The sequence below is a fragment of the Lathyrus oleraceus genome, chromosome 7, assembly GCF_024323335.1.
Source record: "Lathyrus oleraceus cultivar Zhongwan6 chromosome 7, CAAS_Psat_ZW6_1.0, whole genome shotgun sequence".
NCBI classification, from domain to species: Eukaryota; Viridiplantae; Streptophyta; class Magnoliopsida; order Fabales; family Fabaceae; genus Lathyrus; species Lathyrus oleraceus.
The window spans coordinates 270,719,774-270,737,450 of NC_066585.1; the positions used below are offsets into that span (position 1 = coordinate 270,719,774).

Here is a 17,677-nt window from a genome sequence, read left to right on the forward strand (position 1 = left end):
CTAATATCATGTTAGAATCAGTAGGTAGAATCAATTTTTTCATCTTGAGTCTCTGACTAACTTTTGATTTCTGAAATGTTAGTTAGTTACAAATTGGGATTTGTTACACTCAAGCATACAAGTGTCACTCTTGAGGTCAAGGCATTTGCTAGACTAAGAACTACATTGTCTAATAAAATTGAAAAAAACTTATTTACCTTGCAATTGTAAGTAATTTTTTTAGTTCACATAGACCAATAAATATAGTTCACCCTCACCCAATAGAATAAACATAAACTACAATATATAGCAATTATACACTTCCAATATGTCGGTGGCTTCTCACAAGATAGTTTCAGTTCAACATAGGGATTTCACACAATATCTCTAAGTACTAAGACAAAACTTATAATTTTCCATATAGCACATGTTCAGACAAAAATGAGTGTCACTAGCTTATCTAATTCTATGCTAGGAAATGCCAGTCGCAAACTACAAACAACCTGAAATAAGAATCAACGATGAGGCGGCTGTTTGTTGGGCATGCTCAGCCTTTTAAGGCAAGTAATGAGATAGAACTGAATACTCAACCAACACCGATATCAAAAACGACAAGGTTAAACTCTCAACATGTTTGATCAGAAAAGCTTACTAAGACCATGAAAAAACCGATGATTTCTCCTTTTTGAGTGTCTTCTAGATTCTTTTGTCATCACATATGGTACAAAATGTACCTGCATTGGCATAAAATATCAGTAAACTCCAACAAAACATTGAAAAAACCTACAGCAATTTCACAGTTCCATCCATCATTAGAAAAGTAGAACAAACCTGAGAATTATTCCTCACACCCAAATCTTGAAGCGCATCATCATCATTTAAGAGCTTGTTATTATCAAATGACAAACAATAATTAGCCCACACACTCTTCCTGCAATTAAATCACAACAATTTTAACCACAAAATAACAATTTTCATAAACAAAATCAAGTAAGCAAACGAGAAACTGACCAAGAAATGTGACGATGACCCATGCTAGATTGTTCCATGTAATTCACTTTCTTCTTGATAGCAAGTTTCAAAACCTTCACCGTTGCCGTATTCATAACAATCACATCCAACGAAGTTGAATCCAATTTCAAAACGGAAATTCGCATTGCACTACCCAATTCAAGTCCAATCAGTGTTTCCACATCTTCCAAAGATGGATTCTTTGGTACATCACTGAGTATTGGATCTTCCAATAAAGCTTTCAACACCTTCTCCTTCTTCAAATCGCTCTTGTATTCTGCACCTTCACCCATCACACCACACTAAAAAATGAAGCGGTGGCAATGAAGGGTGGCTGAATAGAGAAATTTGTGTGATTGGAAATGGATGAACAGAAGGTGGAGTTACGCCGGAGGAGAGAAGAAGAGTTTGGGTCGATTAATTGAACGGATAAGCGGCAAAAAGAAAAAACAAAGTCACTCGGAAAAACATTTGGACAGCATAATGTGTCTCCTATAAAACTCTCTTTTTAATCTTATTTTGCATTTTTTAATAACTAATTTTTGTTATTCATATTTTTAATATCTTTAAAAATTAAAATAATATTAATAACACATTATTAACTAGGATTTTTGACCGAAACAAATTCTCATACAAAAACAAATTCTCATCAAACAGGGACAGAGTCGAAGACGTCTTGATTCGACCGGGATCTAAACTAAGTAAATTTTTTGGATGTTATAAGAGTTATTTCGATCATGTGGAAATATCGACCCGCTCCGTCCTTGCGACAGAGGTCAAGTGGTCTACATGTTGTTTATTTGGGTGTGTAATGTTACATTCAAATATCAATAACTGTCTATAAGTTTTCTTCTTAAAAGACACGTGGAGAAAACACAAAAACGCGCTGCATGCAGAACTTTACGCGGTGGAGTCTGAAGATAGAAACGTTAAGAGCAGTTATTTCATATATATATATATATATATATATATATATATATATATATATATATATATATATATATATATATATATATATATATATATATATATATATATATATATATGAGTTCATTATGTTGAATTCGGGGTATTAATTATTTTATAGAAATCTCACTAAAAACTCAAAGTATCAGCATATAGAGAAACGAGTGAATTGTTGAGAGAATGTAAGATCAAATTCCATTCTTTACTTTCAATGCAAAGTTTCTAAGTTTTACCTTCTCGATTCTTGTTTTATTTCATTTAATTTCAGTTTCATTTAAATCACTTTATTCAGCATTTCCAGTTTTTTTCTTATCAATTCCTTTAAACATTATTGTTAGTCGAAGTCGACATTTTAACCTTTTTCTTACAAGTGTTTGAAAACTCATTTCGACCAAGTCGATAACTGTCACATGAAAACAAGAGAAACAAAAAACTAAATGGTTATTTGGCACTATGTCATAGGATTCACTGGTTGATCCTGCAAGTAACCCGTAGCCAGAGACCAACGGTTGTTTATCATTTTTCAGCGTATACACATACACGGTGTTTTTATTGGAATTTCGTCAAAATTTCGATGTGGAATTTCACCAAATCTTATAGAATTTTGAATCAATATTGATGAATAAGAATCAATATTGATGAATAAGAATCGATCTTTATGATTGATTACTCCTCTTGTTCTTGAATCTTCACTCAAGTGAATCAATCAACCTTGGTTCAAGATTATTCTGCTACATAATTGACAATGAAAAAATAAAATAAAAGATGAATTAGGGAAGAAAGAGAAATTAGGGTTTGAGAGAAAAGGGGAAGAAGAAGAAGAATTTTGCAAAAAAAATCTCTGCTTTCAAACTGAAATTTTATTCAACTTTTCTTCACACAATTGTGTTACTACAATGATAAGGAACCTCCCTATTTATAGTCTGAGATTGCTTGCACACCAAGCAAACTTCAATTAACCTAACTAACTCAGCTAAAACAAACAAATAAAGCTAAGTCTAATTTTCTGTCGAGATACACTTCTCTTATATTTCGACAGTTAATAAAATTAGACACACAGAGCATTTCGACAACATCAGACTCTGTTGAAATGATGCGTTGACACAAAAAATTGCATTCTCAACACACTATCTAATTCATTGTGTCTAGGCTATCTAAATTCATCGTAAATCTTAATTTTTTAAATACTTCGACTTGCACTTCTTTCCTCATGATGTCTGCGATCTGATTCTCAATTATGCAGTGTTCCAAGTTCAACTTCGCTTTTGTTACTTGGTCTCAAAGATAATGGAACCTCATTTCGATGTGATTGCTTCTTCCATGTGCTATCGGATTCTTCGCTAGATTGATAGCAGACATGTTGTCGATCTTCATGGTAATTGCTCCATGATTTTTACTTGTAATTTCTTCGACCAAATTCTCCATTCATGTTGCTTGACATGCACAGAGAGAAACAATTATGTATTATGCTTCTCACGGTGGCAGTGTTACCACTGGTTATTTTCTTGAGCTCCAAGCAATTGTTGCACCACCTAACATAAACACATATCTAACTGTGGATTCTCTATCCTCAGCATCACTACACCAAATTGAGTCAGTGTAACCCACTAGTTTGCATTCTTTTCTTTCATCAACTGTAGGAATCAAAATGCTATAGTCGAGAGTTCTTTTCATATACCTTAGTATTTTCTTCGTCGCTGCTAGATGTGATACATTTAGATTTTGCATGAATCTACTCACCGTACCTACACTTTATCCTAGATGAATCCTTGTGTGGCAAAGATATCTTAATGACCAAATAAGTCTTATCTATTGTGTTGGGTTGACATCATCTTCATTTGAGTTTTCCGATAGTTGCAGTCTTGGTTCACCAAGTGTCGAAGTCGAATTGCAGTCTTCCATCTTAAGTATCTTGAGTATCTTGCTTGCATATATTCTTTAATTCATCATTAATCATCTATTGCTCTTGTATGATTCAATGGCAATGAAGTATGAAATGTTTCCCAGATCATACATTTCGAATTCCTTGCTAAGATCACCATTGAAGTCTTCGATCTCTTTCATGCAACTACCTGTAATTAACAAGTCATCGACATGGACACATAATATAAGCAACTCACTATTGCTTCTTCTTAAATATACTTCATGCTCAGTTATGCACTTTACAAATTCCTTCTCCCTTAGGAAACTATTTATCTTCTTATTCCAAGCTCTTGGAGCTTGCTTAAGTTCATACAGTGCTTTATGCAGCCTGTATACCTTGCTTTATTCACCTCGTTTCACAAACCCAACTGGTTGTGCAACATAAACTTCTTCATCTAAGGAGTCATTCAAGAATTTACATTTCACACCCATCTGACACATATGTCAGTTGTTCGTGTTTGCTAGACCAACAACCAACCTGATTGTTTTGATCCTAGCAACAGGTGCAAAAATCTCGTCAAAGTCTATTCCTTATTTCTGAAAGAATCCTTTTGAGACAATTCTTGCCTCGTGTCGAGTTACTTATCCTTTGGGATTCAATTTCACCTTGTATACCCATTTCACATTTATCTCATTCTTTTCTTGAGGCAATTCGACAATTGACCAAGTGTTGTTGACTCCGATGGACTTCAGTTCCTCATACATTGCTTTCATCCAATTTGAATCCTTCAATGCCTTAGTTTTATTGGTTGGTTCAACATCTGCATATATAACATAGTGTACCAACTCACCTTCATCATCAACCACATCATCTGATGTAATCACACATTCTTGCAACCTCGCAGGCATGTGTCTTGTTCTTTGAGGTCTACTTGTGCTTGCTTGACCTCTGATTTCTTCTTGTGGAACTTCTCTTTTAACATTACTTGTTGGTTCTTCACATAAGATTCCCATTGAACCCTTCTTTATATTTTCAGTACAATCTCATTCCTTAAGCTCATATATGATCACGTCCCTGCTGATCACTACTTGCTTCTTCATTGGATCGAACAACTTGTATCCATCAGTCGAATGATATCCTATAAGAATCATTTGACTCAACTTATCATCAAGGTTTCTTCTCAACTAATCAGGCACATGTCTATGTGCTATAGATCCAAATAGTTTCAATTGACTTAAGTTAGGCTTGACACCAGACCAACATTATTTTGGTGTGATTCCTTCTAGCCTTTTCGCCAGACATTTCTTCAGTATGTATGTTGCAGTCGACAACACTTCTCCCTATAATTCTTTGGGTATGTGTTTGCCTTTCAACATACTTTTCACCATATTCATGATATTTTTATTCTTCCTTTCAGCAGTTCCCTTTTGTTGTGGAGTGTAGGGTGACACCACCTCATGCATAATCTCTTCTTTCTCACATTATGTGTTGAAGTCTTTCGACATATATTCTTCACCACCATCAGTCCTTAGAATCTCGAGCTTCCAACCACTTTGTCTTTCGACCATAGATTTAAACTTGGGAAACACCTTAATCACTTCACTTTTCTTCTTGATCAGGTAAGTCCATAGTTTACGACTGAAATCATCTATGAATGTGACAAAGTATTTGCTACCTTCAATTGAATCTGCTTGGATACGACCACACACATCTGAGGATATGATTTCAAGAATTTCCTATGACTTGCTTCATGTATCCTTGTTGAAGTTGTTCTTGTGCTACTTTTCCTACACACATTCTTCACACACTTCATTTGAAAGGTCGATTTTTGGTAACCCTGAAACTATATTTCTTTTCTTTCCAGATCTCTGATGTCTTTGATGTTGAGATGACAAAGTCTATAGTGCCATATCCATTCATCCTTGCTAGTTGCACTTGTAAGACACTTGTGCTCCATCATATTAAGTTCAATCCTGAAGGTTCTATTCTGAAACATATGAGACTTTAAGATTAGTCTTCCACCCGAGTCAATAACTCTCATCATCTTGTCTTTAATTGACACTTTGTAATTCTTTTCGACCAACTACCCTATGCTGAGCAAATTAGTTTTTCATGCCTGGTATACAAAATACATTGGAAATTACGGACCTTTTTCTATCTTTCCACATAATCATAACATCACCAATATCTTAAGCTACTAGAGTATTGTCATTTGCAAATTTAACCATGTTCTTCATCGAGGGTTTTATATTGACAAACCAATCTTTCCTACCAGTTATGTGTGATGAGCATCTTGAGTCCAAGTACCATTGGTCTTGGAACCTTTCCTCGTCTCTTGCTCTGATCATCAACAACATTTTTTTCTTCATGCTTTGTAAATTTTGCATTATTTTCTTGATTCTTTTGGTTTTTAGAACAACCATTATCTTCTTTGGTTCGACGAATTTCCTCCTTGCTGGTTTCCTCTACTAGTCGAATAGTTGTAGCCTCCTCTACATTTATTGTCGAACCAATTTCTTTTTCCTTCCTTTTCTCTTTATGATTGTGCCCGCAAAGCCACATCACTTTTCGACTTGCTTGCAGCTCTTTCTGCCATCCTTTGTTCATGAGATTCAAGCGCCCTTTCAAGCTCTTCCTATGTCAATGCTGACAAGTCTTTTGGTTTTTGCTACTATCATGTGATTAAATTTTAGGGCCAATGACCTCAAGATTGTTGCGACAACTGATCCTGATGTCAACGTTTCTCCATATATCTTAATTTGATTCACTAGTTTCATAACCCCAATGAAAAAAATTAGTTATGATTTCACTTTCTCCCATCTTAAGAAATGCATACGTTCTTTTGTGAGTTTTTAACCTCACCCTCTTTCACCTTTTCAGCTCCTCTAAATGATTTCTTCAGAATTTTCCATGCTTCTTTTGTTGATTCTACATCCTTAACCTTTTTGAAGTTGTCTGGATCAATGTATTGATGAATCATAAAGAGGGATTTATAATCTTCCGTCTTCAATTCTTTGTATGCAACCTTTTGTTCATCCGTCACATTTTCTGCAAGCGGCGTCACTCCCTCCTTCACAAGATCCCAAATATCTTGATAGCAGAAAACAATCTTTATCTACTTCTCTCGCCTTAACCCAATCTCACAAAACTCCACCGTATCTTTACAAAACTCCAACATAACTTTTCCAATTAGTATGAATCAAGGAAAGGTGTTGTGGATCCTTGCAAGACAAAATAAGTAACTTATTTATTTGTATCCATTTTCCAGGAATCTTTTCAAGGAAAGGTATGCACGTGAAACATCTTTTACCATTCATTTCACGAGTTATTATGTTGTTATTGTTCAAAATATTTGTCTTGTTTTCCTTGTTCAAAATATACGTGAAATATTTGCCTTGTTCTAAACATTTGTCCAACATAAAGTTTATTGTTCTTCTTGTTAAGATGAGATTAAATCTTATATATTGTTTTTTTGTTGAGATAAGTAAAGAGTTTAAGTTACTTTTGAGGTATGTTTTTTAAGGTAAGTAGTTGTTTTTTAGGTATGTTGATGTTTTTGTTGAGGTATGTTGTTGTTTTGTGAAGGTAAGTTGTTGTTTTTGTTAATAAATATAGTTGTTTTTGTTATTGTAGATGTTTTTTTATTAGGTATGTTGATGTTTTTGTTGTGGTGTATGTAACACCCTAAAAACCCGCGTGTAATTATCAAATAATTTAATTAACAAAATACAATCACTTAGGGTGTCACTTACAACAATCATAGCCTGCTCCATAACAGAGGTTACAACAAAACATTTTACTGCATACATTTGCACTTAGGATGTTTACACGACATCCAATTCATCTGAATAACTTTGCAACAGAACCATAATAAAAAAACATACCAATTTAAAATCTCATAATAGTTTTCATAACAAAATTAAAAGCACTGACTCATGAGTCTTCTCCAAGTACTATCACACCAAAATATAAAACAAATACGAGAGCATGCATTGTCTCTCAGGGAATTCCAACGCAAAATAAATAATTCGCTTCCCAGTGTTACATATCAAAGCATACCAAAGTGTCATACCCCAAAATTTGCCCATTAATATTTCAAGGCATTTTTCAGGGCACTCCGACTCATTTTTATGACACTGATCTTAAAGGAACGAAGGCCCAGCTCACGAATGACCCAAACTGGCCTGTTCGCTACACGCTCGCCTAGTGATAACATGAAATTATGTCATATTTTAGGACTTAATTCAATTAAATTTTATCATTATTTATTTCAGTTCACTTTATATTATTAGATATTACGCGGTATTTTCTTCCTATTTGTCTCAGGTGGCTTATTTGGAAGCACAAGTAAAAATGGAGGAAAAGAGGTGCAAAAAGGAGAGAAAACGAACCAAATAGCAAAGCCCAGCCCAAAGTACAACACCGGTGTTGCACCTGTGACGAGCGTCACAGAGGCTGTGACGAGCGTCACGCCTTGCACACCCCAGTGACGGACGTCACACATGGTGTGACAAACGTCACACCATCCCCCTACTTTTTGGGCGCAAGCAACGCCTCAGAGACTTGAAGAGACGTTGAGGAGTGTTGGGCCCTATATCCACGCCATGCAATTAGCCACGTTGAAGACCTTTTGGCAGCAGGCAGTTACTTAATGACATCAATATAAATAGCCACTTTGAAAACCTAGAGCGGGAGAGGCTTTTCCACATTTTTTTTTCTTTGCCGTTTTCACTTTTGCATATTTTCCTTTCCAGCAGCTTAGGCATCGTTTTTCCTACGAGTTCTACACTATTTCCCTTGCAATTTCCTATTTCCTTTTAGCATTTAGTTAATTCCTTTTCGCACAATAGTTTCTACAACGGAAACTATTGTGTACCTTTTTACCGGATCTAACCTTACGTTAGGATCTAGTTTATTTCCTTCGTTTTAATTTGTTGTTTAGTTGAAGAATCCAGGAACAAACCCTACCGGCTTGTGGTGGAGTGTTCAGGACTACTGTTTAACTTATTCCAAGTAACCCTAAAGGAAACCCTGAAGGAAAAGCCGGCGGCACCGCTCAATTCGATCCGATCGGCCAATTCAAGATTGCAATTCAATTGCAAACAGGTTTGCGTTACTATCACCGCTTTATGTTCCGAATTCACATGTGATACCATAATTGAATGCATAAATATATTTGAGGTTTTGCATGTGGACTTAAGTATGCCTGGATACCTTGAATTGTTGTAATGGACGCCGTTGTTTTTTCGCTCTGTTTTGATCTTTGCCCAACTGACCTGTTTTATCATAACCATGCTCTGTTTACCTGATACTATTACTGCTTTGGTGCAACTCTTGATTGCATCCTGATTGGTATTCTAACCCGTTTGCTGAATTTTGTAAAGGCTCACATATCCCAGGAAAAGATTGTTGTTTAGGTCTTCCACTTTATTTGTGGGATACCCTTATGAAGATCCACCCTAAATTGCTTAATTAATTTTAATGTATTAATTTTAATGTATTAATTTTAATGTATTGATTTTAATGTGGAGATTCATCCTAATCACCTAATTGACTTTAAAATATGACCTTTAAATATGTGATCTTGGACCTCTCTTTTGCCTTACGATATTACGGTATTACGGTCATGTCCCGCGAATGTGGGGATACCCTTAGCAAAGACCCCTCGATTAAATCATCATGTCCCTTTAAAATAAATCATAGTCCCTCGGATGTTGCCTTCGAATATATGATTTTGTCCCTCGATGACCCTTCGGTGTAGCCTACGGTTAAATGATGATCGTCCCTTCGAATGCTAAGGTATCCTTACAACTGTTGCCTTCAATGACCTATCGATGACCCTACGATGACCCTTTTACATCCAAAGGATAAAACTACTTACTTCTCAATAGTAAGGACAGTTTTACCCTCACAAGGATAGGAAATGCCCATAACGACCTTAGGAAGGTATAACTCTCAATTACTGGATCATAACCTAAAACATTTTCCACCCTCACACTTTGCAAGTCCTAGAAAATCACCACTTGGTATACATTCATACTAGAATCATTACCAAGTTATATTTTTCTAAACTGTTTTCCAAAATCAAACGAGATAAATACTTTGTATACATTCATACGAGAATCATTACAAAGTTGAACTCTCTTTTCGAAACATTTTTAAACAATTCACCAACACTTTTCAGACAAAAATATAAGTGATTCAGCAATTAAGAGCCCATGGATAACCATGGATACAAAGGGTGCTAACACCTTCCCTTTGTATAATGTACCTCCCGAACCCAAAATCTTTTGAGGTCTTTCCTGTTCTTTTCCACCTTTCCTTATTGGATAAAAGAAAAGTCGGTGGCGACTCTTGCTATCCGCGACATTGCGATAAAAAGCAAAACACCCCAAGTCAGTTCACCGTATGACAGAACTGGCGACTCTGCTGGGGACTATTACAAGAGAGGTTACCTTAAAAAACAAGATCACTTATTCCAAATTGTCTGATTTACTTTTAAGGGATTGCTTGGGTATTTTTGAGTGAAAGATCCTACACCCGGATCTAGTATACCTTAGGTAAGTAGCAATAGATCATCGCGACTATCCGGCGTATACTGGAATGGTTAAAATGATGGCTACGGTTAATGTGACACTTTGGTTGTCCTGATGTTCCTCATGTTACTTGAGGAAAAATTTGGCTTCCGCGTGGTGTCATTAAAGCATTAACCAGACCTTTAGAACCCTAATTGACTCATCCTGGCCATTAGAAAGTAGTGAGATAACTGACTTCGGTTCCGACTGGGGTTGGTTGAGACTCGATACTACACTCCTTGAGATTGGACTTTAGGGAAGCTTCGGTCAACCACTTGGTGTTGCACTGAAGTGGACTTGAAGGAAGGTCAATGATTGGAGATCCTTTTAGAACCCGGTTACTATTCTAGGACAGATTGAACCAACCAAACTTCAGTGGGGAGGGTACTTACCTATGGAACTCATGCAAGCCTCAAAACTTAGGAATGATGGTTGTGTGACTTGCTTGTGCTTGTTACTTATTTAACCTCATAACATCATAACATCATGACATCATAACATTGTACTAACCATTTCAAGGACTTAGGGATTTAACTTTGCTCTGTTTTGTAAAGCTATGGCTCCCAGGAAGACCATCCGGATTAATCTTGTAGCAATCTCTCCTCAACTCAAGGATTTAGTGTCAGAACTTCCCGATCATGCGCAGTTCATCAAGAGACATGGTTCTCTTCTCAATTTAGTTACCACTGGGTTCAAAGATGATATGATGAGAGTTTTATTCCAGTTCTTCGACCCTAAACATCATTGCTTCACATTCCCAGATTATCAGTTGGTACCCACATTGGAAGAATTCTCCGGACTGCTTGGCATACCTATCCTTGAGCAACTACCGTTCAGTGGTTTAGAAAAGGTTCCGAAGTCTGAAGAAGTTGTCGCAGCTTTACACATGACGAAATCCGACATTGAAGCTAATTGGGTAACAAGGAGTGGAGTTAAGGGTTTACTTGCCAAATTCCTGACAAATAAGGCCCAAGAATTCTTAAAAGTTATGAATGTCCGTGCTTTTGAAGACATCCTGGCATTGCTAATCTATGGCTTGGTGTTATTCCCTAATCCAGACCAATTCATAGACATGAATGCTATTAAGATATTTCTCACTCATAACCCTGTACCTACCTTGCTAGGAGACATTTTGCATTCCCTTCACACTCGTACTATGAAAAGGCAAGGGACTCTCATGTGTTGCATACCTTTGTTGTCTAGGTGGTTTATTTCGCACCTTCCTCAATCAGTCTTGAAGAACGAGCAGAATTTGAAATGGTCTCAAAGGATAATGTCGCTCTCCCACCCAGACATCTGTTGGTGTCCTCAGTTCAAGGAAAATGTTACCATCATTGACCATTGTGGCGAGTTCCCTAATGTACCGCTCCTAGGAATAAGAGGAGGTATTACTTATAATCCTGCTTTAGCTCTGCGACAGTTTGGTTGTGCTCGAAGAGATGGTCCACATGAAATGATCATCGAAGGCACTGTGTTTGACTATGATAACGATTCCCAAGGTCTTCGCCAAAGGTTTGTACGAGCTTGGGGCATGGTGAAAAGAAGTACTTTAGGACAGAAAAATTCCATTCCTATGGAACCTTATCTCAGATGGGTACGCGCCAGAGCTCGTGAACTTGTCATGCCATATCTTGCAATCGGACCTCAGATTGTCGAACCTGAAGCTGAAGGAGGTGCTCCTCAGATCATTCCTTATCCAGATATGCCTACCAACGTTGAGGAACTAAAGAGATCCTGGATCCAGTTGAGAGAAGAAAGGGATACTTTCGAGGCTCAGTTCGTCGCAGAAAGGAAGAAAGTGTTAGAACTTACCAGTCAGCTTAATGAGGAACGAAGACTCAATGCGTATCTTCGCCCAAAAAGAAGCCGCCCCTGGGAGACTTGAGCTTTCATTGTATTTTTATTATTATTCCTTTTGTAATGAACATTGATCAAAGAAATTAGCAATAAACATTTCTCTCTTGTTGGTGATTTACGCAAAGTTAAATTCCAAAAGTCCTTGAAAACATTTCATACATTGCATAGCATAACATAACACTGCATAACAGGTATTCTACAAGTTCAATGTTCTCACGGTCTTCATTGCAAACAGAAAAATGGATCTCGAACAAACTGTCAAAGATCTCCAGACTCAGAATGCTCAATTCAAGGAGATGATGCTAAGCTTATCCAAGGGGCAGGAAGAACTGAAGGCTCTTTTGGTCGAAAAGAAGAAAGACAAGAAAGCTGTGAGTTTCATTAACCCGGGAAGAAGGCGTCAAGGACAGGCCGCAGGAGTCAAGTTTGGAATCCCGAATGGTCCAGAAGAGGGGGCGGAGAATGATTCAGAGGAAGAGAATGCTGATTTCTCCAACCCTGAGGATGTCGATGAAGATTATGAAAATGAACAGTACTCTCCAAGAGATGATAAGTACAAGTTGCTGGAAGAACGTATGCTAGCTATGGAGGGTCAGAAGGCGCCCGGTCTGGATTTCGAAAGTTTGGGTCTGGTCTCCGATGTGACCATTCCTCGCAAATTCAAAATCCCCATTTTCACTAAGTACGATGGTGCGTCTTGTCCTCAGATGCATCTGAGAGCTTATGTGAGAAAGATTCAGCCGCATACCACTGATAAGAAACTGTGGATCCATTTCTTCCAAGAAAGTCTGTCTGGCACTCAATTGGAATGGTATTATCAGCTCGAGAGCTCTGACATCCGCACCTGGACTGATTTAGCAACGACTTTCTATAAGCAGTACCAGTACAATTCTGAATTAGCGCCTACTCGGCTACAGTTGCAGAATATGACTATGGGATCTAAAGAAAGCTTTAAAGAATATGCTCAAAAGTGGAGAGATTTGGCTGGCAGAGTCAAACCCCCTATGACTAACAGAGAATTGGTGGATATGTTCATGGGCACACTGACCGGCCCATTCTACAGCCATCTACTAGGAAGTTCTTCATCCGGTTTCACTGAACTTATATTGACAGGTGAACGTGTTGAAAGCGGCATCCGAAGTGGAAAGATACAGGCGACTGCCTCGGCAAGCACCAAAAGGTCCTATCAGGGGAGGAACGAATCAAATGCTGTGTACGGTCAAAAGGGTCGTAACAAGAAAAACCGTGACCACGACATTGGAGCAGTTACGATTGCAGCACCACCATCTCGAAACTTCCAGCCCAAACAAGACAGGCCAAGAAGGCAGTTTACCAGGATCAATATGACCTTGGCACAAGCACTGCAGGGAATGCTAAAGGCAAATTTGATCACCCTCAGAGATCCTCCTACGAACCCCAACACTACCTCTTCTCGTTATAATCCCAATGCCAGGTGTGCATATCACTCCGATAGCCCCGGGCATGATACAAACGATTGCTGGTCATTGAAGAATAAGATTCAGGATATGATCGAAGCTGGAGAAATTGAGTTTGAGCCTCCGGAGACCCCTAATGTCATCACTGCCCCTATGCCTAATCATGACAAGACGGTTAATGTCGTGGATAATGACGATCACGTTTCCAATGTGGCGGACTTAACATCTCCTCTCCCGATCATAAAGAGGAATTTATTACAAGCTGGTTTATTTCCAGGTTGTGCTGAAGATTGCAATCTCTGCATACTCCGGCCCGAGGACTGTTTGAAATTGAAGAATGGTATTCAACGGCTGATGGACGATCGTACAGTTCTCTTCGAAAGGATTCCTAAGGCAGAAAACCCTATTGAAGAAATATCTGTGATTGCTAGGTCCAAAGTTCCAGTGAAGATTACCGCTACCAGGGCGCCTGTGAAGATTACTGCTGAGCCCAGGGTTGCTCCCCTAATCATCACTGCACCTGGCCCGATCCCGTATTCCTCAAGCAAAGCTATTCCGTGGAATTATGGCGGTGATGTTTACGTCCATGGCGTGAAGCAAGTGGATAATGCTGCTAATACTAGTGGCATTGTTGGGACTAGTAAAATTACTCGAAGCGAAAGGATCTTCTCTCCGGAAATCTCACCTCCTGTCTTTGAAACTCGAGGAAAGGAACCAGTCAATCCTTCTCAGTCAGAGACACCGGTCGAAGTTACTCCCGAAGATGTTGCCAAACAAGAAATGGAAGAAGTGCTGAAAATCATTCGCAAGAGTGATTTTGATGTTGTAGAACAATTGGGGCATACCCCGTCTAAGATCTCGATGTTATCCTTGCTGTTATCTTCTGAATCTCATGCCAATGCATTGATAAAATTCTTGAAGACCGCTCATGTACCTCAGGAGACATCTGTCGATCAGTTCGAACATTATGTTGCTCACTTGGCTGTTGACAATGGCCTAGGCTTTTCCGATGCTGATCTGACACCAGCAGGAAAGAATCACAATAAAGCCCTGCATATCTCCATTGAGTGCAGGGGAATCACTTTGTCTCATGTGTTGATCGATAATGGCTCTTCCTTGAATGTGCTGCCGACAGCCGTGCTAGATAAGCTGGATTGTAAAAGCATTGAGCTGAAACCTAGTGACATTGTGGTACGTGCTTACGATGGTGCGAAGAGTGTTGTCCATGGCGAAGTAGTCCTGCCTATCAAGATAGGACCTCAAGTCTTCAACACTACCTTCCATGTAATGAACATTCGTCCTGCCTATTCCTGCTTACTGGGACGCCCTTGGATTCATGGGGCAGGTGCTGTAGCTTCATCTCTCCATCAAAAGTTGAGATATCCCACAGAGGGTAAAATTGTCACCGTGTGTGGAGAAGAAGAGTACATTGTCAGTAGTGTGCATACCTTCAGATACGTCGAGATGGATGGTGAATTCATTGAGACTCCTTGTCAGTCATTTGAAGTAGTTCCTCCGACCAATCCTGTCCTTAAGCCAACTTCCTGTGTACCCAAGGTTATTCGTGCTCCTCCTGCTATGATTTCTCTGAAGGACGCTCAAGCCGTGGTTGAAGATGGTGGTCGTACTGGCTGGGGTCAATTGATCGACGTACCGTACAAGTCTGACAAATTTGGCCTGGGGTTCAGCTCTGACAAGAGTCAAGTTAATGCTGTAGAAGACGCTGACAGCGATTGCGACCTGGATAGCTGGATTTTCCCAACAATTGGCGACGGACTCAATAATTGGAAGGCTGAAGACACTATCCCGATTTCCTTTAGTCAGGAGTAATTGTTATTGTCTATTTTGGTGTTGCAAATTTTTGTTTTTACAATTGAACTTCTCCAAGCGTTGTGTCTATGCCCGGGGCACAATAGCTAATTTGTTAAGGGTTTTGTCATTTTCATAAGCATATTCATATTCAATAAATCAATGGACTTTTTGCATTCAAATATTGCGCTCTTTATCTTTTCTGTCATCTTCCAAACGAGCTATGTTTTCTCACACACACTCACGTAACGAATTGCAGATCCATACCCACTCTGGATCCTGTTGACAATAGTTCTACTACTGTTCATTATGACTTTGAAAATCCGTTCTACCAAGCCGAGGATGGAAGTGAGGAGGATTGTGAAGTACCTGGAGAACTTGCCAGACTGTTACTGCAGGAAGAAAGGACTATACAGCCACACGAGGAGTCAGTTGAGACTGTAAATCTGGGTACTGAAGTAGACAAGAAAGAAGTCAAAATAGGAGCAGATTTGGAAAACAGTGTAAAAGAAAGATTGATTCAGATGTTACACGACTATGTAGAGGTTTTCGCCTGGTCTTATGAAGACATGCCCGGGTTGGATACTGATATAGTGGTGCATCGGCTGCCTACGAAGGAAGACTGCCGTCCTGTCAAGCAAAAGGTTCGCCGCATGCGTCCCGAAATGTCTGAGAAAATCAAAGCCGAGGTTATGAAACAATTCAATGCCGGTTTCCTAGCCGTTACTTCTTATCCTCAATGGGTTGCTAATGTGGTGCCAGTGCCAAAGAAGGATGGTAAGGTGCGAATGTGCGTAGATTACAGAGATTTGAATAAAGCGAGTCCCAAAGATGACTTTCCACTCCCGCACATTGATGTTCTGGTAGATAACACCGCTCAACACAAAGTGTTCTCATTCATGGATGGATTCTCAGGTTACAACCAGATTAAGATGGCGCCTGAGGACATGGAGAAAACTACGTTTGTGACACAATGGGGCACGTTCTGTTATAAAGTAATGCCATTTGGTTTAAAGAATGCAGGGGCAACGTACCAGCGTGCTATGGTGGTTTTGTTCCATGATATGATTCATCATGAGATAGAAGTATATGTGGATGACATGATAGCTAGATCTCATACTGAAGAAGAACATCTCGATCATTTATACAAACTATTCGAGAGGTTGAAGAAGTACAAGTTGAGATTGAATCCAAACAAATGCACTTTTGGAGTAAGATCCGGTAAACTCTTGGGCTTTATTGTCAGCGGTAAAGGAATTGAGGTTGACCCGGCTAAAGTGAGAGCTATTCAAGAAATGCCAGTTCCCCGTACGGAGAAAGATGTCAGAGGTTTCTTGGGACGCTTGAACTACATTGCTCGATTTATCTCCCACTTGACCGCTACTTGCAAACCCATCTTCAAGCTACTGAGGAAAAATCAAGAGATGATATGGAATGAGGAATGTCAAGAAGCTTTTGACAAAATCAAGAAATATCTCCAAGAACCTCCAATTCTGGTACCGCCCGTTGAAAGAAGACCTCTAATCATGTATTTGACCGTGTTAGAAAATTCAATGGGGTGTGTGTTGGGGCAACATGACGAGTCAGGTCGAAAAGAGCATGCCATATACTACCTTAGCAAAAAGTTTACCGACTGTGAAATAAGATACTCACTGCTCGAGAGAACTTGCTGTGCTTTGGCCTGGGCTGCTCGCCGACTAAGACAGTATATGTTGAATCATACCACTTTGTTGATTTCTAAGATGGATCCCATCAAATACATATTCGAGAAACCTGCCCTCTCCGGAAGAATAGCAAGATGGCAGATGATCTTAACAGAGTACGATATCCAGTATACTACCCAGAAAGCAATCAAAGGAAGCGTGCTAGCTGATCATCTGGCTCATCAAGCGGTGGACGAGTACCAATCTATGAATTTTGAGTTTCCAGATGAGGATGTCATGCTTGTCACTGATTATGAAAAACCTAGACCGGATGAAGGACCCGAATGGGGATCCCGATGGACGATGGTTTTTGATGGGTCTTCTAATGCATTGGGCAATGGTGTTGGTGTGGTAATCATTTCTCCCGAGGGTTACCATACGCCTTTCACTGCTAGACTATGTTTTCATTGTACCAATAATATGGCTGAGTATGAAGCATGTATTTTGGGACTCAAGGCTGCTATAGACCGGCGGGTC

The 17,677-nt window shown here is 38.9% G+C and overlaps 1 protein-coding gene across 1 annotated transcript; it reads right to left on the bottom strand.

Moving 5' to 3' along the window:
• Positions 1-284: 284 nt before the first annotated feature.
• Positions 285-1,476, bottom strand: LOC127102422 (U11/U12 small nuclear ribonucleoprotein 25 kDa protein). Its single transcript, XM_051039793.1, has 3 exons — positions 991-1,476; positions 811-910; positions 285-713 (listed from the first exon to the last, which is right to left on the bottom strand). Exons 1-3 carry the CDS (start codon positions 1,281-1,283, stop codon positions 618-620), a joined length of 489 nt encoding a protein of 162 aa, XP_050895750.1. The 5' UTR covers positions 1,284-1,476; the 3' UTR covers positions 285-617.
• Between the last annotated feature and the right edge of the window lie 16,201 nt (positions 1,477-17,677).